This window comes from Myotis brandtii, unplaced genomic scaffold (genome assembly GCF_000412655.1).
Source record: "Myotis brandtii unplaced genomic scaffold, ASM41265v1 scaffold670, whole genome shotgun sequence".
In the NCBI taxonomy this organism is placed as follows: domain Eukaryota; kingdom Metazoa; phylum Chordata; class Mammalia; order Chiroptera; family Vespertilionidae; genus Myotis; species Myotis brandtii.
In genome coordinates, this window is record NW_005370611.1 from 3,089,023 (window position 1) to 3,112,183 (window position 23,161).

At 40.9% G+C, this 23,161-nt stretch overlaps 1 protein-coding gene across 1 annotated transcript; it reads left to right on the forward strand.

Moving 5' to 3' along the window:
- Positions 1-34: 34 nt before the first annotated feature.
- Positions 35-23,156, forward strand: TERF2 (telomeric repeat binding factor 2; the record flags this gene model as incomplete). Its single annotated transcript, XM_014529145.1, has 9 exons — positions 35-167; positions 828-958; positions 11,377-11,463; positions 12,675-12,821; positions 14,046-14,152; positions 15,788-16,180; positions 19,372-19,457; positions 22,080-22,123; positions 22,730-23,156. Coding segments are annotated over 9 exons (1,287 nt in total), but the record flags the coding sequence as incomplete, so codon positions are not given.
- Positions 23,157-23,161: the final 5 nt, after the last annotated feature.

A 23,161-nucleotide genomic window follows, 5' to 3' on the forward strand; every position in this document is an offset into this window, starting at 1 on the left:
GGCGGTGGGCGGGGCCGGGGGTCGGGGCTGGGGGAGGGGGATCGCCGAACCAACGCTGTCTTCTTTCCCAGCTTTGCTTGTCAGGCCCTTGGGAAAGGAGCACACCGTGTCCCGGCTGCTGCGGGTTATGCAGTGCCTGTCGCGCATCGAAGAAGGGGAAAATTTAGGTATGGCAATGTTTGTGTTCTTCTCCGGGTTTAGAGTTACTCTGTTACCAAATTTACATCCGGGACTGACGGATTCGGGATTGAGGTGCGCTGCGTTCGGATCGGTGGTCGTGTTCCTTCTGGAATGAGCATGCTCTGGGCTCTAGTTTCTGCAGTTGATGAGATTCTCTTGCCTGCTTTTCTGTGGTTTGCGTTTTTCTTTTTATTTCCTCCCACCTGTTTCTTGCTCGCCCCAACTTGGCTGCTGTCTGAAGTGAGTTATGTTAAGATGGCCACATCTTTCCCCCCACATAGAGAGTTTTCACAGTAGAAGCACATTTTTATTTTCTGAATTGAACTTGAAAGCTGTTTAGCAAAACGGTCTACAGTTTCTGGCCGCTTGTATCTGAGGAGGATGTGTGCATCTTGAAATTTGAGCTGCAAATGCATGTGTTAAAAAAATAATTTTTTACCTGTCTTGAAAATTAAGTCATTTCAAATTAATTGACTTGAATTTGGACCCTTAACATGTTTGTAAGCCTATAGCGAGTTAGTCAGCAATCAGATGCAAATCTTACTATATTTGCATGTTTCCTGTCCATTAATATATGTATTTTTGGACATAACGTTTCTACTCTGGAGAAAATAGCTTTAAAGTGAAAACTGTGCTCTTTGTCCTAGACTGTTCCTTTGATATGGAGGCTGAGCTCACACCCCTGGAATCAGCTATCAATGTGCTGGAGATGATTAAAACGGAATTTACACTGACAGAGGCAGTGGTGGAATCCAGTAGAAAACTGGTCAAGGAGGCTGTAAGGCTCTATTTTTCTTTTTTCTTTGAACAAAAATCAGAGGTCTTTGAGGACACAATGCTTATCTTTTTGTGTGCGGTGGAGGAAAAATGGTGGAGAGAGAGCAAGTGAGCACACTCAAACATGAACATACAGATAGATATTATCTCTTCAGGCAACCCCTTCTCAGCCCAGACTTGGAAAGAACCATTGATGGTAGGTGCTCAGCTTTTGTGATTTTCGTGTGGCCCTTGCAGGAGGGGCCACAGTACGTAGGAAATGGGTTGGCACTGAAGCCTGGAGGTTATTACATACCATTTCAGAGAACTATGGAAGGACTAGAAGTAACTGGTTTGGTCACCCTTATATATAATAAACCAAGGAGAAGAGCTGGGGCCTTGGGAAATGTGGGACTCTGAGCTATTTCATGCAATTGCAGAAAGAGAGGCTTAGGGAACATTCCCCTTGGATAGGCACATTGTGATAATCAGCCAGTTAGAAAAACAGTCATGGTGGAAGGCTTGCACAGGTAGTGTTCTTGACAAGAAAAGCTAGTGGAGTGTCTAGGAATTTGGGACTATTGACTCTGTCATGGCTCAGGTAGCTTCAAGTAGTAGAACCTACTTAAAACATGGACGGAGCCTGGCCAGTCTCAGTGGTTGAGCATCAACCCATACACCAGGAGGTCACAGTTCCATTCCAGGTCAGGGCACCTGCCCCTGATGCAGGCTTGATCCCCAGCAGGGGGCGTGCAGGAGGCAGCCGATTGATGATTTTCATCATTGATGTTTCTATCGCTCTCTCCTCCCTTCCTCTCTCTGAAATGAATAAAAACATATTTGGGGGAAAAAACATACCAAAAACATAGAGTGGCCATGGGAACCAGTCAGAAAGAGTTTTTTGTTCTCCAATAACAAAGGCTAGGGATGTGGAAGCAGATTCAGAGGTGGGGACTGAGGAACAACAGCTCAGCATCGCCTTGGTGATGGAAAGTAAGAAAACTGGTAAGAAAAAGAAAGAGCACCCCCTAAAAGGATGGAATTGGGTCCGAGGCAGAGGAGGCTGAGATTAAAGCCTTGCTTAGCAATAAAGACTCTGTCCCTTGGTGGTGTGCTGAGTGCTCAGGTACCCTGTTAAAACAACTGTTATGTGTGTGAGGTTCAGATATTTACTCAGTTAAGGACCTTGGAAAGAGCTACTTTTGCTCTTGCAAAGAAAGCTTAGATAATTCTAGTTGCAAGAATAGAATTTTGGTTTAGGTAAGTGAGGCTTGTGTTGGAGGGAAAATGCCAGAAAAGACATATCAGCAAGGGAAGAGAAATCCATGCTGGCTTTCAGAATAGCTTTTGAATGGAAAGAAACAGCACCAGTTCAGAGTAATTTGTGTAGCTGCTATTACGTAGCTAGCTGAGAAATGCAACTCCTTCAGAACACAAGGACTATAGATTTGTCTTCTCGAAGAAGCTTTGTGGGCTTTCATCTTTCAGCTGTATATTATTTTAAGTTCATAGATCTTTAGTTTAGGAGCTTTGTTAAGGAAAAATCTATTCGTAAAATCTAGTTAACCATTTTCTTATGTTGACTCCTTCTCCTTTCCATTTTCTACCAGGTACAAGATCTCGGTATACTTAACTGTATTACTATTACTGCTGTGTAACAAATTATCCCAAAACGTAGCAACTTAAAACATTAAAGTATTTTCTCCCATTTTCCAAGAGTCAGGAATGTGGTAGTTGTTCAGCCAGGGTATTTCTGGCTGAAGTCTCCCATGAGATTATAGCCAAGATGACTACTAGGGTTGAAAGATCTGTTTCCATGCTCACTCACACAGTTGTTAGCAGGACTCACTTCCTCCATGGCTGTTGGTTGTAGACTTTAGCTCTTTGCCTCCCATAGGGCTGCTTACATCATGGTAGCTTGCTTTCCCTGGAGCAAGTGATCCAGGAGAACGAGAGCCCAAGACAGAAGCGGCAATCTTTTATAACTTAATCTCAGAAGTAATGTCGTACCATCACTTCAGGCATATGCTATTGGTCACATAGTTCAGACCAACTCTGGATTAGTGTATAGAATGGGACTATGCGCGAGGTAGGGATCATTGGGGGCCATCTTAGAGGCTGGCTATCAAAATTATCTTGATCTAGTTATTACATACTATGTCACTTGTCTTTTTTTTATCAAGTGAGTTATTTTTTAAGTTAGATCTTCTCAGCATACAGTCTGGGGATTTCTTGCAGGTCTTCAGGACCCTTTAACGGGTCAAAAACAATTTTCATAACAATGCCAAAAACAATAGTCGATTTTTTTCTGTGCATTGACATTTGCACTGATGGTGCAAAAGCAATGATGGGTAAAATTGCTGGTGCCTTAGCGTGATCAAGGTAGTGGTAAATTGAATTAGTACTCCTTGTATTCATTGCCACATGCTTGCAGTTTTAAAAAGCCAGTTTTAGTTAAGAATGTCTTTGAGGAAGCAGTAAAAATTATTAATTTTATTTAATCTAGACTCTTGAGCAAACATCTTTTCACTATTTTGTGTGACAAAATAAGAATTTTGCCTGAAGTATTTTTGCTGCAAATTTGATGGTTGTCAAACCCCCTGGAGTGATTGAGTTGCAGGCTGACCTGGCTGCCTTTTTGTTGTTGTTAATCCTCGCCTGAGGATATTTTTTCCATTGCTTTTCAGAGAGAGTGGAAGGGAGGGAGAAGGGGAGAAAAAGTAGAGAGAGGGAGAGAAGGAAAGCAGGAGAGAAACATCAATGTGAGACAGACGCATTGACTGGTTGCCTCCCACACATGCCCTGACCAAGAGCAGGAAGTGAACCTGCAACCCAGGTACCAGCCCTTGACTGGGAATCGAACCCAAGGCCCTTCGGTGCATGGGCCAACACTTTAATCATTGAGCAACACTGGCCAGGGCCTAGCTGCCTTTTTAATGGAACACCATTTTGACTTGAAGCAGCGGTTCTCAATCTGTGGGTCGCGACCCTTTGGGGATCGAACGACCCTTTCACAGGGGTTGCCTAAGACCATCGGAAAACACATATTTAATTACATATTGTTTTGTGATTAATCACTATGCTTTAATTATGTTCAATTTGTAACAATGAAATTGGGGGTCACCACAACATGAGGAACTGTAGTAAAGGGTTGTAGCATTAGGAAGGTTGAGAACCACTGACTTGAAGGAACTGACAAACTTTAGGTATTTGGCCATTATTTTCTTGAGAAAGTGAACTTGTCACTTCAAGGAAAACAATTGACAGTATTTGTTACCAATGACAAAATTCAAGCTTTCAAGTGAAAGAGTTTTGGAAAACTTGTATTAATGTGCTTGATAGCTTCCCAATTCTTCAAGACTTTTCTGATAAGATTGATGATGGAATTAACAACTGTGACTTTAAAAATATTTCAAATAAATGGGTCAATATTTGGAAGATCTACATAATTCGATGAACCAATATTTTCCAGATGATCAGTGCATTATATTACAGAATCATTTGTGGGTAAAAGATCCATTTAAAGTATAAGATAGACTAACACATTTTTATGTAACAGATGATGAAAAGTTCACTTGCCAAAGTTTGGTATAGATTTGAAGAAATATAGCCATAATTTTCTGAAGGGCTATTAAAATATTCCTTCCTTTTCCAACTTCATATCTGTGAGGCCAGATTACTTTTTGTATATATTTCAACCAAAACAACAAAATGAATGCAGAAGCAGAAATGAGAATCCATCTTTCTTCTATTAAATCAGATATTAAGATTTGTAAAAATGTACAATGCCACCCTTCCCATTAAACTTTTGTCTTAGAAAATATAGTAATTGTTCATAAAGATATGTATTTATGTTAACCTGTAATGAATTTGTTTTTTTAATGAATAAATATCTTTAAATTTCCTCAGTTTTATACTTCTAATATGATTATTAATAGATATAACTCACATAAATAAAAGCTCTTTGGGATCCTCATTAACATTTAAGAGTATAAAGGAATCCCAAGACCAAAGAGTTTGGGAACTGCTTCTGTAAGGTAATGCTATTGAGTCCATATTGGTTTTCTCTTCATCACTAAAAGAGACATTCCTCAGTTAATGCTTCTGTCGAAAACAGCGAAGAGCATGTATGGCATGTTTTGGGGAAGCATTTATTTGTTGCTTTTTGCTGTGGCAGCGCTTTCCCTGAACCTTGCTTTGTAAGAGCACTTTGATTTTCTTTTGGTGCTTTACCCCATCTGAGGGCTGGTGGATCAGACAAACTCTCCCAGAAGTTTAATTTTTGAAACGAAAGGCTTTGTCAAGGCTTTGAGCATGCCTGCTTTCCCATAACAGCCTGGATTCTTTCTGAGTTTTCTTCTTTAGCCTTTCTTCTGTGAGTTTGGTTTTCTCTTCCTGTTCATTTTCTATCTTTCCCCCCCAAACATAAGTCTGTCTCACCTCTATTGAAAATCTGTGCTTGGAATTTCCCTTTTGTTTAAGTTAGCAAGAAACCACTGCTATTGCTTACACCCCAAGAACCTTAACAGACACATAAGAGAAGAAATTACACTTCTGAATATTCTCAAGTGAAAAAGCAATGGTTCATCTCTTTAAAAGAAATCTTCACTGGAAATTAATACTTAGTTTTAAAAGATAAGCTCATAGTACAAACTTTGGAGGCAGACTTTTAGATTTTGAAAGCATTTGCATTTCCTTTCTTGTTTAACAAATTAAATATAACAGGACCTATGTTCCAGTTCTGGAATAGATTAAGCATGCTCTCTTCTGCTTACCTTAATGCTGCAAGTGTAAGTCCTGCACAGAATGTGTGGAGCAGCTCTCTGAGGACTTAGAAATGTAAATGGTAGTAAGAGATGGGGAAGAACACCAGCATTGGAAAGTCTACCAAACTGGTGATGAGTAGTTTATCATTTTTTCCCTCTCCAGTATCTTCCAGCCTGGACTTGAAGGCTCCTTAAACCTGGAAGTGCACTCCAGGTGTGAACAGAAAGAACTCCAAGGGAGGTTCTCTCTGGTCTGAGGAGCAGGAAAGATCTAAGGGTCAGAGAGGGTGGGAGAAATGCCAGTTTTGTTTTTAACTCCCTTCTCTCCTACCCCAGCACCTAGGCAGTACTGTAGTGATGGCAGCAGGGCAGGCACCAAAAACTGAAGGCAGAACTCCTTTCCTCTTTAACAGTAGAGGTGTGATCCCCAGAACTTGGAGCAACTTCCGTTGCTTTTTAAAAAGTATATATTTTTATTGATTTCAGAGAGGAAGGGAGAGGGGTAGAAAGAGATAGAAATATCAATGATGAGAGAGAACCATTCATCAGCTGCTTCCTGCACACCCCCTACTGGGGATTGAGCCTGCAACCCAGGCATGTGACCTGACCGGGAATCAAACCAGGACCTCCTGATGCTCAACCACTGAACCACACAGGCTGGGTTCCATTGCTTTTTTTACTGTACATCCTGCTGCTGTAGATACAGCCCTGGATACAGATGCAGTTAGTGTGTGGCACAGTGGGGAACTAAAGCCCAGAAATGCAAGGCTGATTCAGTATTTGAAAATAAGTGTAATCCACTCTATTAATCTAAAGAAAAAAACCACACAGTCATTATCAGTTGATGCCAAAAATGTATGTGACAAAACTCAATATTAGTTCATGATAAAAACACTCAGAAACTAGGAATAAAAAGTAACTTCCACAACCTGATAAAAGGCATCTACAAAAAAACCTACAGCCAACATCATACTTAATGGTGGAGAAGGAATGCTTTGTCCTTAAAATCCAAAACAAGGCAAGGAATCCATTCTCACTACTTCCATTCTACATCATATTAGAAGACCTAGCTAGTGCAGTAAATTAAGAAAAGGAAATAAACGGCAACAGACTAGAAAGGAAGGAATAAAATTGTCCCTTTTTGCAGAAGACATCACCCTGTATGCAGGGTGGGGCAAAAGCAGGTTCACAGTGTTCAAATGGAAAATAATACAATAATTAATAATAATACAAAAATAAACTTGCATACTCACCACTGTAAACCTACTTTTGCCCCATTCTGTATAAAAATATATCCCATGGAATATACAAAAAAAGCTATACTAAGTAACTTTAGCAAGATAGCAGGATATAAGATCAACACAAAAATCAATCATATTTCCATATACTAGCAATAAAGATTTTGAAATCAAATTACCAAAACAGTGCCATTTACAATACAGTAGTCTCCCCCTTATTGTGGGAAATATGTTCCAAGACTCCCAGCAGATGCCTGAAACCTTGGGTAGTATTAAATCTTATGTATACTATGTTTTTCCCTATACATACACTAATGGCATCTCTTTGCCATATCCTAATTACCATCATTACTACTTTGTGCTTTGGGGCCATTATTAAGTAAAATAAGGGCTACTCGAACACAAGCATTGTCATACTATGACTGTCAATTTGATAACCAAGACAGCTACTAAATGATTAACAGACAGCATGTACAACATGGATACGCTGGACAAAGGGATGATTCCTGGTCCAGGCAGGATGAAGCAGGACAGCCTGAGATTTCATCATGCTACCTAGAGCAATGGTGCAATTTAAAATTTGTGAATTGTTTATTTCTGGAACTTTCCATTTAATATTTTGGACTGCAGTTGGCCATAGGTAACTGAAACCAATTTTGTATGGAAAATAATACAATATTTAATAATACAAGAATAAACTTGCATACTCACAACTGTAAACCCACTTTTGCCCCATTCTATATAAAAATGGATAATGGGACTACTCATAGCTCCCAAAAGAAAAATACTTAAATATAAGTCTAGCAAAACATGTGCAGGATCTGTATGTGGAAAAATACAAAATGCTGATGAAAGAATTCAAGACCTAATAAATGGAAAAACATACCATGTTCGTGAATTGGAAGACTATAGTATACTAGAGGCCTGGTGCACAAAAATTTGTGCACTCGGAGGAGTCCCTCAGCCCAGCCTGTGCCCTCTTGCAGTCTGGAACCCCTCAGGGGATGTCCACTTGCTGGCTTAGGCCCGCTTCCTGGGGGGAACAGGCCTAAGCTGGCAGTCAGACATCCCTCTGGCAGCCCAGGAGCCCTTGGGGGATGTCCACTTGCCAGCGGGGAGCAGGCCTAAGCTGCAGTTGGACATCCTTAGCACTGCTGAGGAGGCAGGAGAGGCTCCCGCCACCACCGCTGTGCTGGCAGCCGTCAGCCTGGCTTGTGGCTGAGCAGAGCTCCCCCTGTGGGAGCGCACTGACCACTAGGGGGCAGCTCCTGCATTGAGGAGCGTCTGCCTGGTGGTCAGTGTGTGTCATAGTGACCAGTCATTCCCAGTCATTCTGCTATTAGGGTCAATTTGCATATTACCCTTTTATTATATAGGATAGTTAAGATGTCATTCTCCAGTTGACCTATAGATTTAATATAATTCCAATCACAGTCTCAGTAGGATTTTCTAGAGATACAGACTGATTATAAAATAATATGTTAGGGCAGAGGAACTAAAACAAAACAGTTTTATAGAAGAACAAAATAGGAGGACTCACTACCCAATTTTAAGAATTATACTCCATGTAGACATGTAGATTCGTGTGGGACAGAAGAGAGAATCTAGAAGTAAACCCACACAAATATGACTTAAGTAGTTTTTTGACAAAAATGTGAAGGCAACTTAATGATAAAGGGATAGTCTTCAACATACGGTATTGAAACAATTAAATGTCCACATGCAAAAAAAGGAACCTGGACCTAAAACTTAGCCTATACAAAAATTCATTCAAAATGGATTATAATCTAAATGTAAAGTGTAAAGCTATAAAACTTTCAGAAGAAAACATGAAAGAAAATTTTCATGTCCTAGATATGACACTAAAAGAGGAAAAATTGATAAACTGAACTTCATCAAAATTTAAAACTGAGAAAAATACTGTTGAGAAAGAAGACAAGCTATAGACTGGATATAAAATTTGCACATTTTGCCCTGACGGGTTTGGCCCCGTGGATAGAGCATCGGCCTGCGGACTCAAGAGTCCCAGGTTCGATTCCGGTCAAGGGCATGTACCTTGGTTGCGGGCACATCCTCAGTGCAGGAGGCAGCTGATCGATGTTTCTCTGTCATCGATGTTTCTAACTCTCTATCCCTCTCTCTTCCTCTCTGTAAAAAATCAATAAAATATATTTTAAAAAAAATAAAATTTGCACATTTTATATCTGACAAAGGACTTTTATCCAAAATATATAAAGAACTCTAGAATTGTGCATCTAAAACTTGTATAATTTTGTTAACCAGTATTACCCCAATTCAATAAAAAGGAAAAATATATAAAGAACTCTCAAAAAAAAAGAAACTCTATTTTAATAATGGGCAGAAGACCACCAAGGAGAATAAACGATGGCAAGTAAGTACATGAAAAGATGCTCAACATCAGTCAATAGGGAGATACAAAGTAAAGCCCCAATGAATACCAGGACATACCTATTAGAGAGGCTAAACTTTAAAAACTAACACTAAGAAGTGCTAGTGAAGATGTGGAGCAAACGGAACTCTCATATGTTGCCCATGAGAATGCAAAATGGTAATCACTCGGGAAAACAGTTTGGCCACTTACAAAGTTAAACATACATTTTCCATATGACCCAGCAATTCCACTCTTGGGTATTTACCGTAGAGAAATGAAGTTATGTTCCTACCAAAACCTGTACATGAATGTTTTAGCATCTCTATTCATAATCACCAAAAATTGCAGACAACCCAAATGTCCTTCAAAAGGGGAATGGATAAACAAAACTGTAGTAGACCCATACAAGGGGATATACTGTTCAGCAATAAAAAGAGTTATTGATAATGCAACAACATAGATGGATTGCAAAGGCATCGTACTGAGGGAAGTAAGCTAGCCTCAAGGCTATGTCCTTTAAAAAAAATAAGCGCTAAGTACTGTATAAATCCATTTATGACATTCTTGAGGAGTCCAAACAGTGAAAAGATTAGGGACGTGGGACGGAGTGACTACAGAGAGGCAGCACAAGGGAGGTTTTTGTATCCTTAAGAGAGGCAATACTTGTGTTAAAACTCAACAGTCCACCAAAAATTAATTTACTATATGCAAGGCAAATAAAATTTAAAAGCAATAGCACCTGGCTTATAAAAAGTAAAATCTTTGTATTCAAGAAAGTATAGTTTTAGTATTGTTTTTCTGCAAAAAAATTATGTAAAAGTGAATGTGGTCATCTGATTAAATCAGCGGTTCTCAACCTTCTGGCCCTTTAAATACAGTTCCTCATGTTGTGACCCAACCATAAAATTATTTTCGTTGCTACTTCATAACTGAAATGTTGCTACTGTTATGAATCGTAATGTAAATATCTGATATGCAGGATGGTCTTAGGCGACCCCTGTGAAAGAGTCGTTCGACCGCCAAAGGAATCGTGACCCACAGGTTGAGAACCTCTGGATTAAATGGAAGGACTTTGTACCTTCCCTGGGCAGCAAGAATTTAGGTTTATGCATTCAGGAGCATTTGACTAGTTTGCCCTGTAGGGCTGTGCTCAGCATGTTGACAGAATGACCAGAGATTAGTACTTCATGGATTTCTTGCTATTCCTCCTACTCTTGTCTGTTTCTCCTTAAATTCTTCCCTGTAAAGATTGAAAATATCTACCTATGAACCAATTTTCCTTCCTTTTGTATGTGAGGTATGTCTGATACCTCTCTTGGGACAGGATCTAAGGGAGCTACTTTATCCTGTTAGGTAATTCCAAGTGCTCCCAGTTTTCCCATGGCCTTTCTAATTAAAAAAAAAAAAAAAGTGCGCATGTTTTTAAAATATCCTTTTTAATTTTCAATTTACAGTTAATTTCCCTCTACTATAGTCTCTTGGGTTTTCTTGTGTGTGTTTTTTACCAAAGGACTCTTCTTTTCCTCTGGTTGTTGAGACCTCATCCTAACTGAAACTTTGTCTTTTGTGGCTGCTGTGGAAGAGCTGGGTTTGTCTGTCTCAGTAATTCCCTGCACATTTTAACTCGAATAATGTATCCTACCCTCTCTCCCTCCATTACATCAAAGCTTTAGCATCTAAAAAGAACAAAACCAATTGTTCTGGGGACCTGGAATGACTCGAGTCCATTTTGCCTTTCTGTACGAGGCCCTATTCAAATTGGGTAAATGGTCTGTAATCTAGGGGATCAGATTTTGCTGTAATAGGCATCTTTTTTAAAAATCGAGTGTAATGCTGAAAATCTATACCCTATACACTGAAAAAGAGCTTGCAGTTGTTTATAATGCTTGAACAATAATGGTTAGTTTTTAAGTACAGAAATTGAAAGAATGAAAAAGTTCTTGGGTGTGTAAGACTCAGTTTCACTTTTTAGTAAAGCTTTGTGACATTTAATATTCTCATACTTATCACAACAGTTAAAAAAAGGTTTTTCCCCCTTTTGTAGGCTGTCATTATTTGTATTAAAAATAAAGAATTTGAAAAGGCTTCAAAAATTTTGAAAAAACATATGTCCAAGGACCCCACAACTCAGGTAAATATAATATTTTGCTCCTAAGACTTAAATACATTTCATTGTTTTTTTGTGGAAAAATGGAAGGAGTTCTTTGTTAGGAATGTTATGTAAATATTCAGCACCTTTAGCATGTTGTCTTCTAAGACTTAAATACATTTCATTGTTTTTTGTGGGAAAACAGGGAAAGAGTTCTTTGTTAGGGATGTTATGTAAATATTCAGCACCTTTAGCATGTTGTCTTTTATATCAAGGATATTTTACTGTTAGATTGGCTTTTAAATTTTTATTTTTATATCATATTTTACTGTTAGATTGGCTTTTAAATTTTTATTTTTTATTACACAAATTTACATAAGTCATTTACTTGCCCATTTCTGTCTGGTTTGTGACAGAACTTTAAGTGATCAGCACCAGGTATCAAACTATCAAGTTTTGTATCACTTCTAACTTTACTTAATGCTGCCTCAATGCTGATCCTGTAGACCTGAGAATTTGCCTTTGTAAGGATGTAACTCCTCTATTTTCTGGTGCCAAAAGCTCTGTTGATACCCTCATCTTGGTTTTTTTCCCCCTTTATTTTTCCTTAAAATTTTAATTTTTGAAAAGGTAACATGTACATAACACAAAATTCAAGAAGTACAACCAAAGAGCTTGCTGAAACTCTTTTATCTCTGACTCAGCCATCTCATTCCTCTCTCTTCAGAGGCCACCAGTATTTTCTGCTTTTATCTTTTCAGAGATATTCTGCATATATGCAAGCAAATAAGTGTGCATGTGTCTGTACATGGATATTTGTATACACACATATCCATTCTTCCTGTTCTTCTCATATACATATGTGAGCATATTCTACACACTAATTTGAGTATTCTTGTAAATTGCTTCTTTGACTTACTCTATCTTAGAGATCATGCTATATTAGCAGATAAAGAACTTCTTTATCCTTTTTGTATTTTGGGTTTCTTTTTTAAGTTTAATAATCTGTAAGTAAATGTATAAAGGCACGTTAGATCCTAAGTTCTTCATCATTATTTATACTGCATAGTAACCCACTGTGGCTGATCCGTCATTTATTGACCCATCCTTTGTGGTGGGCTCCCCTTCCTTTCTGTGTACCAGTGATTTTCATTGAGAATGTTGTGAAATTTCTGACAGTGTTGTCTCAACTCATCATTGAATTTTTACTAGAGTTCTCCTTTTCATGTTGCCAATATTGGTCCTTTGTATAGAAACTGAGAAATGATCTCCTGAACATCATCCGTGAAAAGAACTTGGCCCACCCTGTTATCCAGAACTTTTCCTATGAGACCTTCCAACAGAAGATGCTGCGCTTCCTGGAGAGTCACCTGGATGATGCAGAACCCTACCTCCTCACGGTGGGCCTTGGCCTTCTCTTCCCATAACCATGATATGGCCTTGAGGATGTGCAGGCAATTAGAAAAGGACAACTCTTGTTAGAAGTGAAAAAATAAACATGTGGAAAAGACTTTGAATTATATCCACTATCTTCCTTAATTAATTAAATGCCGTAAATATACAGAAGCAGAGATCCTGACAGAGGCAAATGAAACAAAGATTGTCTCTCTTACCTCCCATTTTTACCTCCTCTACATGTCATTAATCTGTGTGGTTGCTACAGGAGAAAATTCATCTTACAGTCGATGGTGCTTCCCAGAGGAGATGAAGTCTGAGTTAAATTGGGAGGAAGAGTGGTTTATTAGATGTGGTATGATGGGGTTGTTAACAGGAAGAAGGCATAATTGGAGAAAAGGTGTGATTAGAAGTATAAGGCAAAAGAGGCCAAATGAAGACATTCTTTAATTGGATCAAAGAGATAAGCATAAAGAAGGGAAACAGTGAGGCTCAACACAGTTTGTAGAAGAAGTAGAGCCCAGTCTCTCCTAGTTTTCTTAAACGAGGATTTTAAGTGTTGAAAATATGGCTCGTAACTGTAGGTGTGCAAGACCTATATGAGGATAGTGTCAATGATCCTAGCAGTCATTTGGTAAATTGCAAATTATTTGTAAAGCAGATTGTTTGGAATAATCCAGGAGCAAGTGTCAGGATACTTGGGCCTGGCCTAGGATCCTTTCCTTTGTGTTCAGGTAACTGGAAAATACCTGCCACTTTCTTTGCGAGGATAGAGCTCGCAGCTCATAAGACATCACTTGTCATTTGGCAAATTTGAGATTTGGCAAATCTCAAATTATTTATAAAGCAGACCATTTGGAATAATCCAGGAGCAAGTGTCAGGATATTAGGAACACTTATTAGAGTGTTCAGACTTGTGAATCAGATTCCCAAGAAGAGGAATGTGAAGTAAAACCACATAATTAAAGAATTTTTTCAATTCTTTGAAAAAGCAGTACTCAAACTGAGTTCTCCTTCAGCATAGAAACTATGAGCCATTGTTTGAAAAAGAAAAGGAAGAAATTTGAGATCATTCTTGTAAGTTCTCTTGCTTTTTATGTCCTAGTTTATGCCTAGATTGGGTTTGTAGGTGAACATGTTTGCATATTGAGTATGGTCATGGTTAAAGAAGTAGAGAATTAATGAAATTCTGTGGCTTCCTCTTCCTGATGACATCCTTCCTTTCCCAGATGGCCAAAAAGGCTTTGAAATCTGAGTCTTCTGCCTCAGCTACAGTGAAGGAAGATAAACAGCCAGCACCAGAGCCTGTGGAAAAGCCACCCAGAGAACCTCCGAGGTGAGAGATGCCCTTCTAACTTGTTACTGGGTTGCTCATACAAGGCACTGTGGAGGTACAGAGCACACCTGGGAAAATGAGAGTACTGGAGACTGGATGTCAGATCCCTGACAGAAATTCCTGACTGGCTATCCCTCAAAAGTTCCGTCCTCCTGTTTCTCTTTGCCTCGCCCATATTTACTCAGCACTTCCTTGTTGATATCTGATCTGTTAATAGAGTGTTCAGACTGTGAATCAGATTCCCAAGACCAGTTGTGAAAGCAGGGGGCTCACAAATTTAGATGCCTTTGGGGGCCTGGTGGGAAAGGTAAAGGAATGAAGTGGGTCTAGGTCAGTGATCGGCAAACTCATTAGTCAACAGAGCCAAATATCAACAGTACAACGATTGAAATTTCTTTTGAGAGCCAAATTTTTTAAACTTAAACTCTATAGGTAGGTGCATTGTTATTAACTTAATTAGGGTACTCCTAAGGCTTAGGAAGAGCCACACTCAAGGGGCCAAAGAGCCGCATGTGGCTCGCGAGCCGCAGTTTGCCGACCACTAGTCTAGGGTAATTGAGAGCATGGGCAGTGAACCAGGAGGGCATGCTTTTCAGCCTGTGTGATTGTTGCTGTCCAAGGATGCCCAAGCTTCAGTTCAAATTTTTGTGTGAGACATAACAATTTTTTTTTTTTTTTTTAGCTTTCTCAATTTTTGAATGTTGGTAGTTATCCAGTTTTTAAAAAACACTTGCGTAAGTTAGGCAGACACCTGCCAGCTGGGTTTGGCCTACAGGCTGCCAGTTGGCCCTCTCCTAACAGTCTTTACTTAAAGCACATGAGCTATTCCAAACGACAGATGAACTTCTCTTGAAAAGGCAGTTTCTTATTGTTCCAAAACTGTGTGGCACGCTTCTTACTCAGAATTCTCAAGGTCCCATTCACAAGTTTATTGTAGGAGAAAATGGGCAGAATGGAGACCAGTCTTTCACTTTTGCCACACGAGGGTCGGACTGGGACAGCTGGAAGGAGAGTTTAGACTTCAAAGTGAAATTGCTGGATTATCAGTAGGTTGTCCAGATGGACTTATATTTGTCAGACACTGTGTAAAGTTCTTACATAATGGAAAACACTGCTGTAGTCCATACAGACTAACAGGTTCGATCACACACAAGTTACAGAGGTCTCTGGAGTATCCGTGGCCCTAGTTCCTTTAAGGTTCTCTGATTTGGAGTTTAAAATCCATAGTTTAACTTAAATAGAAGCTTTTGTAAAGTAAGGTTCTCTCTCTCTGTCTGTGTTTTTTTTTTGTTTTGTTTGTTTTTTATTAAAAGTCCTCAATTCGAGGAGTCCTCTGCTAATATGAGCATCAACAGTGGTGAAACTGCCCTGGCCAGTTTGGCTCCATGGTTAGAGAGTGTCTGAAGGGTCTCAGGTTTAGTTCCTGGTCAAGGACACATACCCTGGTTTCAGGTAGTAGGGGTGTGTGCAGAAGGCAGCCAATCGATGAGTCTTCCTCCTATCAATGTTTCTCTCTTATCACCCCCCTCCTCCCTCCCTTCCACTCTCTCTAGAAATCAATGAAGAAAAATACCCTTAGGTAAGATTATTTTAAAAAGTGGTGAAACTGATCTTAGTATGTTGCCTTATTTGTAGGCAGCTACGGAATACTCCAACCACCTTTGGAATTATGACTCTGAAAGCAGCTTTCAAGACTCTGTGCGGTTCACAAGATTCTGAGGCGATCTTCTCAAAACTGGACCAGAAAGATCTGGTACTTCCTACTAAAGCATCCCTGTCATCGCCGGCCCTCAAAAACAAGAGACCGAGAAAGGATGAAAACGAAGGTTCAGCTCCTGCTGAGGGAGAGAGTGGCTCTGAACTGCAGCCCAAGAACAAGCGTATGACAATTAGCAGATTGGTTTTGGAGGAGGACAGTCAGAGTACCGAGCTGAGCCCCAGCCTCAACTCCTCTCAGGAAATCATTCCAGCGTCACCATCCACGCCTGCCGTTCTCAACCAACCCCTTCCCAGGGAGAAGAATCCCAAGTATGAAGACCTTCTTTGTAGGAGTTTGGGGGCTGGTTGGTGGTCCTGGTTGGGCCTGGTATTGCTTCTGTGAATGAAGTAACTTGCATCTAAGCTGTTCACCTCCAAGGCTTGCTCAGACTGCTAGAATGTGACTCGGGAGTGGGGAGAGACAACATAGCCATCCGTGCCAGTTCTGAAGCCCCACACGGGGGCTTCCAGGCATTGCACGAGGGCATGAGGATGAAAGGGTGTCGGAGCCTCCTGCTCATTGCTGCTTCCATTTTTAGCAGACTGCTGAGTACCTTGACTGCTAACTAGAGATTTATGAGTATTTACAGTTTTGCACCTTCTATGAGCTTTTGAGACTTGACAAATTCAGTAAATATTTACTAACCTCTCACATTGTGCTAGGTTCTGTGGAACAGTGGTTAGAATGCTTTCATTTTGCTCCCCTATCATGACCCCTGACCTCTCTCTCAAGTTTTGTTACCCTTCGTGTCCTCTCGTGGATCCTTCCTCCAGGCACACTGGTCTGCTTGCTCTCTCTGGAACACGCTGTTTTGTTTCTATTACTGTATTCTTGCTCCCTGTCATTCCTCATGATTGGACTATCATCCCTCCATCACTGCTTGTCAGAATCCCATCTGTCCTTTAAAGGGAAGAGAAGCACTTTTTGTGGGCCAAGTACATTTATGTATTATATTACTGAATCTCTACAATCCTCAGTTACCGATTATTAGCCCCATTTTACAAATGAGGAAGGTTCAGAAAAGTTGCTAACTGGCCTTAAGTCATTAATCCAGGTCAGTCTAGACTCAAGGGCCCATGGCCTGTACACTACACATCAGCCGCCTCTTAAAAATTCTGCCTCCTCCATGAACCTCCTCTGGTCACCCTGCTGTAGGTGACCTTGATGGTCTCCCCAGGCCATTGCCATCTGTACTACTGCTCTTTGTCGTAGTTGTTTGGGGACCTGTGCTCTGGCAGCATGTGCTAGGTGTCCTGCGGGGCTGTGGCATCTGATAGGTGAGTCATACTCAGGCACTAAGCTGCACTATATGCACCAATACCAGCATTTGGAAGTGAGTGAGTCACGGCTGGGCAAGTAGATGCAGCTCAACACACTTATTTTCGTTCTAGACGTGATCTCATTGACTTCTTACAGTGATCTTGTGAGGTGTAGATATTGCCCCATGAACAGATGAGAAAACTGGAAAGAGTGCCTGACCACAATAGTTTTATTAATGGGAGGATTTGTGAAGGTTTCAGACATAACCACCTCTCTCATGTGCCAAGGGTATGATATGAAAGCAGAGGTTGGCACATTACAGTCCCTGAGCCCAATCTGCCTGCTGTCTGTTTTTTGTAAAGGGTTATTAGAATACAGCCACATCTATCATTTATGTATTGTCTGGCTGAGTTGTCTAAGGCTACTTTTGATGCTACATTGAGTTGAGTAGTTGCAACAAAGACATTAAGGCCTGCAAAGCCGAAGATCCTATCTGGCCCTTTACAAAAAAGGGATCCCTGTCCACGGAAGAAGAGCTGAGCCTGCTCAGCAGGGTTGGTGGAGCAAACCTTGCAGAGGAGCAAATGTTGAGCTGGCCTTGAAAGATGACCTCTTAACTCAAGAGTCATCAAGCATATTGGGGACCTGGGGATTCTAGGCAGCAGGAACCCCTTGCATAAAGGCATGAGAATACCTGGTATGTTCCCAAAAATGTCATGTAGTCTGTATGGCAGGGGAATACAATGCACATGGAGGAAGAAAGTAGAAAAGTCTGGATAGGTAAATGGGCCAGAACTTGAATTCCTATTGTATTTTATCGGATGGAGGTTCTCAAACTGTGCTTCATATCACAATTACCTATGGAATGTTTAAAAAATACATATTCCCAGGCACCCTACTACTGAATTAGAAGGGGCTGGGGAATGCTCTGTAATCGGCTTTTCTAACTATGTCCAAATAATTCTAACCCCACTAATCTGAAGGTTTCGTGAGATACCAGTGAGGGTTCGGAAGAGGTACTGAGGGAAAGGAGAGTGGCTAGACACTGCTGCCAGGCGAGCGAGCAGTTAGGGCCTGGAGGAGCTGGGCCAGTGGAAAGAGGAAGGCAGGATTAAGGTTTATCACCTGGAGGGCAGGGCCATGACTTACTAGGTTTTTATATCCCCCCCTGGCACTTGGCATGAGCAAGTACTAGGTGTTTATTAACCAAATAAAAATAATTACTGGTTTTTGCAACTTAAGGGATCACACGCAAAACTTATATATAAGTCCAGCAAAAAGTTAACATTTTAGGTTTTGTGGACCGTGTGTGTGTGTGTGTGTGTGTGTGTGTGTGTGTGTGTGTGTGGTGTATTTTTTGTTTTGTTTCCTTACAATGCTTTGAAAATATAAAATCCATTCTTAGTTCAAGGGCTGTTCAAAATCCAGGAGCCACAGGCTATCCTGACTTTCCCGGGAGCACACAGCCACTAATAGGATGAAAATCCAGATCTCAGCCCCTTCCACAACACGAGAAATTATCAAGTACCAAACCATTTGTACACGTAATAAATGCCAAGTTGAGAGTAGGTGCAGGGGGTTACCACTGAACTGCAAAGACTATCTGCAGAAAGAGTGAACAGCTACTCAGGTGAAAATGACAGACCCAGAGGTGAAAATTTTATCCTAGCACTAGGATAAGTAGATAGAAAACTTAAGCTGTCTGACTTTTATTTACAAATAGTAATTAACAGCAAATATCCTGAGAAGGAAAAATATCCTTTACTTTGTCTCAAATTAGTTATTCTCAGAAATAACATTTTGGGGGATATGATCCAATTAAAAAACAAAGGAAAGTAAATAGTCAATTAGGTAATTCCATAGAAAAACTCATGGAACTCAAGGAATTTTTTTCAAACTTATGCACTTATTAAGCAAACTGCTTTCATTACTCATTTGCAAAATAACCAGACAGCCTTAAAAATATGTATTTTGAGGGTGGTGGTGATGTATGCAGTGCTGTCTGAGGAGTGGTTCTACAGCCTGATGATGACACGGAGATGCCAGGCCAGGTTAGGATTTAGGAGTTGTATGTAGGTGAATCTCGAATGTGGTCACAGCAGAGCAAGGAGAAATATAAGACTGCAAGTGAGCCAAGGACAGAATATGAATGACCCAGGATGAATGTTTTACACCTTGTCTCTCATTGATCTCTCCGCAGATTACCCAAAGGCAAGTGGAACAGTTCTAATGGGGTTGAAGAAAAAGAGACTTGGGTGGAAGAGGACGAACTGTTTGATGTTCAGGGTAAGCTAGGAGATTCTCCTTGGTTTCTCCTTGACACCTGCAAGTGTAAGATGCATGTTACTATCACATCAGTGTTTCAGAAACGCTTATCTCCCAACAAGAAAAATTTCAGTAAGTTCCTCATTGTGTCTCAGGAGTCAATTATATGTCCTTTCCCATTAAATAATGGAGATTGTCAAAGCAGAACTTTGTATTTAATGAAAACTCCTGGTTTTGTTTTAATAAATCCTATCTTTAATTGTAATTGATGTTCTCCCTAAGTCTTTTAATTAGAAAAGGTAGAAGTGGTCATTCCCTGCATTTTTGTTTAGGTACAAAATCTCTTACCAGTTTCTACATGTTTTCTAAGATAAGAAACTTTGCTTTTCAGTAATTATTATTGAACTTCCTAGCATTTGCATTAGAATCTCTCCCACCACATATTTCATATGCTAATGGAAATATCTAAGAGCTAAACCTGAATTTTGGAGATTCTAAGTACTTTTATAACGCACCACCAACCAATCCATTGCCACTTCCTAGGTTTTGTCTTTTAAAAGTAGCTTCAGTAGCCCTAACCGGTTTGGCTTGGTAGATAGAGCGGACTCAAGGGTCCCGGGTTTGATTCTGGTCAGGGGCATGTACCTTGGTTGCGGGCACATCCCCAGTGGGGAGTGTGCAGGAGGCAGCTGATCGATGTTTCTCTCTCGTCAATGTTTCTCTCTGTCCCTCTCCCCTCCTCTCTGTAAAAAAGTCAATTAAAAAAAAAAAAAGTAGCTTCAGTAGCAAAAACATAGTTGGCAAGATCAAGATCACAGGGAAAATGGGGGAAGTAACAAAATGATTAACAGTGGCATTAAATAGTTAAGAACAACAGAATATAAAAGTTCTAGGAAACATCCACTTCCAATGCAGTCCAGATGTGTGTCAGCTTTAGAAATATGCTTCCACTATAGTATGAAATACTTCATAATTTAAAAATAAATAATCTGCTCTGAGCCACCTTCCTCCATTGTTTAGGAAACACTGCTGGGACTGTGGCATCTGCTGAGACATCTAGCAAGTTTCATGTTTATGCAACTTTGCCTTTTCTTGCAGCTTTTTAACTAGCTCTCATTGCCTTGAAATGGCATGTCTTTTATACTTGTACGAGAGGCCTGGTGCACAGATTTGTGCACATTGAAAAGAAATTAATTAGAAGGTGGCTGGCGGGGCAGAGTGGACATGCCCTGCAGCCAACCTCCCTTGGTCCCTCCCCGGCCGGCCACACCTGGGGGGGGTGCCAGGGCTCGAAGGGCTTCTGCAGAGTGAGTGGGGGTTGCTCCGGCAGGTGGGATCCCTCGGCCTGGCCTGTGGGGATCGGGCCGAAACCAGCAGTCCCAACATCCCCCAAGGGGTCCCAGGGTGCAAGAGGGCACTCTACAAAGTTGAGTGCCCTCAGCAGCTCCTGCGTTTAGCATCTGCCCCCTGGTGGTCAGTGCGCATCATACCTACCAGCCGGTCAGCCAGTCACTTAGCCTGTAGATTAGAGGCCCAGTGTCCGAAATTCATGCATGAGTGTGGTCTCTAGGCCTGTCTGACGATCAAAGCACGAGCGTCTGGCATTTAAGGGCAGGTCCCAGCTGACCTCTGGACCCTGGGCAGTACCAGGGCCCCCAGGCATCCCTTCTGCTAGAGTCATCAGGCCCCCATCCGGCTCCCTCAGTGTCTGGGAGCTGGGTTGCGGCCCCGCCGCAGGTCGCTGTCTGTGGGGCGGTAGGGCCCCGCTTGCACCACCTTGGCCTGGCGCTGCCTGCCCACCTGCTCTGCTGTCCCGCTCTCGTCGGGGCCCATCAGGGCCGGCAGCGCCTCCACAGCCACCTGCTGCCAGCACCGTGCCGCGCCGCCCCCTGGTGGTCAGCGCACGTCATACCGAGCGGTCGAGCGGAAAATTTGCGTATTAGGCTTTTATTATATAGGATTTTTTTAAAAAGAGACAGTGGAAGGGAGGGGGAGAGACACAGAGAGAGAAACATCTTGATGTGAGAGAGACATTGATTGCATCCCACACATGCCCCAACCAGGGTCAGGGATCAAGCCTGCAACTGAGTGAGGTATGTGCCCTTGACCGGAATGGAACGGGGACCCTTCAGTCTGCGGACCGATGCTCTATCCACTGAGCCAAACCAGCTAGGGCATTACCCTGTTCTTCTGTTTAAGGAATTAAACCTAAACTTATATAAAATGATCAGGGATTTTAAAATTCTGACATGAAACAGTAAAAGTTATTTCAAAAGAGTGATTAGCAAGGGGTTATAAAGCAGAAATCATGTATGTATAAGATTTATATTAGGGTTTTAAATACCACACTCAGTAATTTTAGAAAATGTTAGTTTTATTAAAGAGCCCCAAATCCATCATTAACCAACATTTATTAATGCCTTTTTGTATTGTATTTGCTGTGTACAGATTTTCATGGGCTGAAATGATTGGTATCTTGCAAACAAAGGACAAAACCAAATTCTCCTTTGGTGATATCCTTTCTTTTCTCAAAGTTTGTGAAATCTGAATCAAGCTTTCCCATTAGGGACATTCTATGTCTTTTTCTGGTGTTTGTGCAAAGAAAGTTAACTCTGAAATGAATCTACTTTTAATGTTTTCCAGCTGCACCAGATGAAGAGAGTTCAAGCAGTGTAACAAAAAAGCAGGTAATTTAAAATTCTCTTTTCTGATCTTTTCTGGTTGTGTGGGTAGAACAGAGGTAAAATAAGTACCCACATCTCACAGATAGACTACCCATGCACCTGGCAAAAAATCCTTTGCGTTTTTCTGATGATCCAAACTAAGTTAAATACAGCAGATCCTCAAGTAACGTCCTTTCGATCAATGTTTTGTTATAATGTTGATTAGATGCTGTACTTGTCTTGTTTCTATTAATTAGCCCAGGATAAAATTGGTTTTGTTAATATGTCCTCTCACTTAAAGTTGCCTTAAGTGAGGGCTTACTGTAGTTATTCTCTGGAAGAAAAATCTAGTTGGACAGCAACCTGACACATGTTCCTGATCATGAACAACACACAAGTTTGACGCTTGAATGCACAAGTGATTATTAATTGAAGTGAAATGGCAGGACATTGAAAATTTTAAATATCCGCATCCAGTGTTAACTTATTGTCTGTATCAGGTTTTAAAAATATAAAACTTTTTTGGGGGTTCATATTCTCCTAGGTTTCTTGAGTTTACCTCTTCACTGTATGGAGATGTAAATAAGTGGAGAGCCAGGTTATGATAAATCTTTTTGTTTTCTTTTACAGAAGTGGACTGTAGAGGAGAGCGAGTGGATCAAGGCTGGAGTGCAGAAATTCGGGGAAGGAAACTGGGCTGCCATTTCTAAAAATTACCCATTTATTAACCGAACAGCTGTGATGATTAAGGATCGCTGGCGGACCATGAAAAGACTTGGCATGAACTGAAACAGCTTTCATTTCCACAGAATTCACAGGAGCATGGTTCCTAATAATAGCCCCGATAGTCTGCTTTCTTTCAGAAGTTGGGCTGGGATGAAAATTTTGGGCATCCTCCTCTGACGTGGGGGAGGTCCCAGTTCCACTTCATCGCTGTTGGAGATCATGGAGCTGCAAGCCAAGTATATCCCATGTTCTTGGCAGAGATGACAGGCAGACAGCTTGTACAGTGCCAGAATATCGTGTTTCCCTTCTTCAGTGGTTTGCTTGAATTCCAATCCC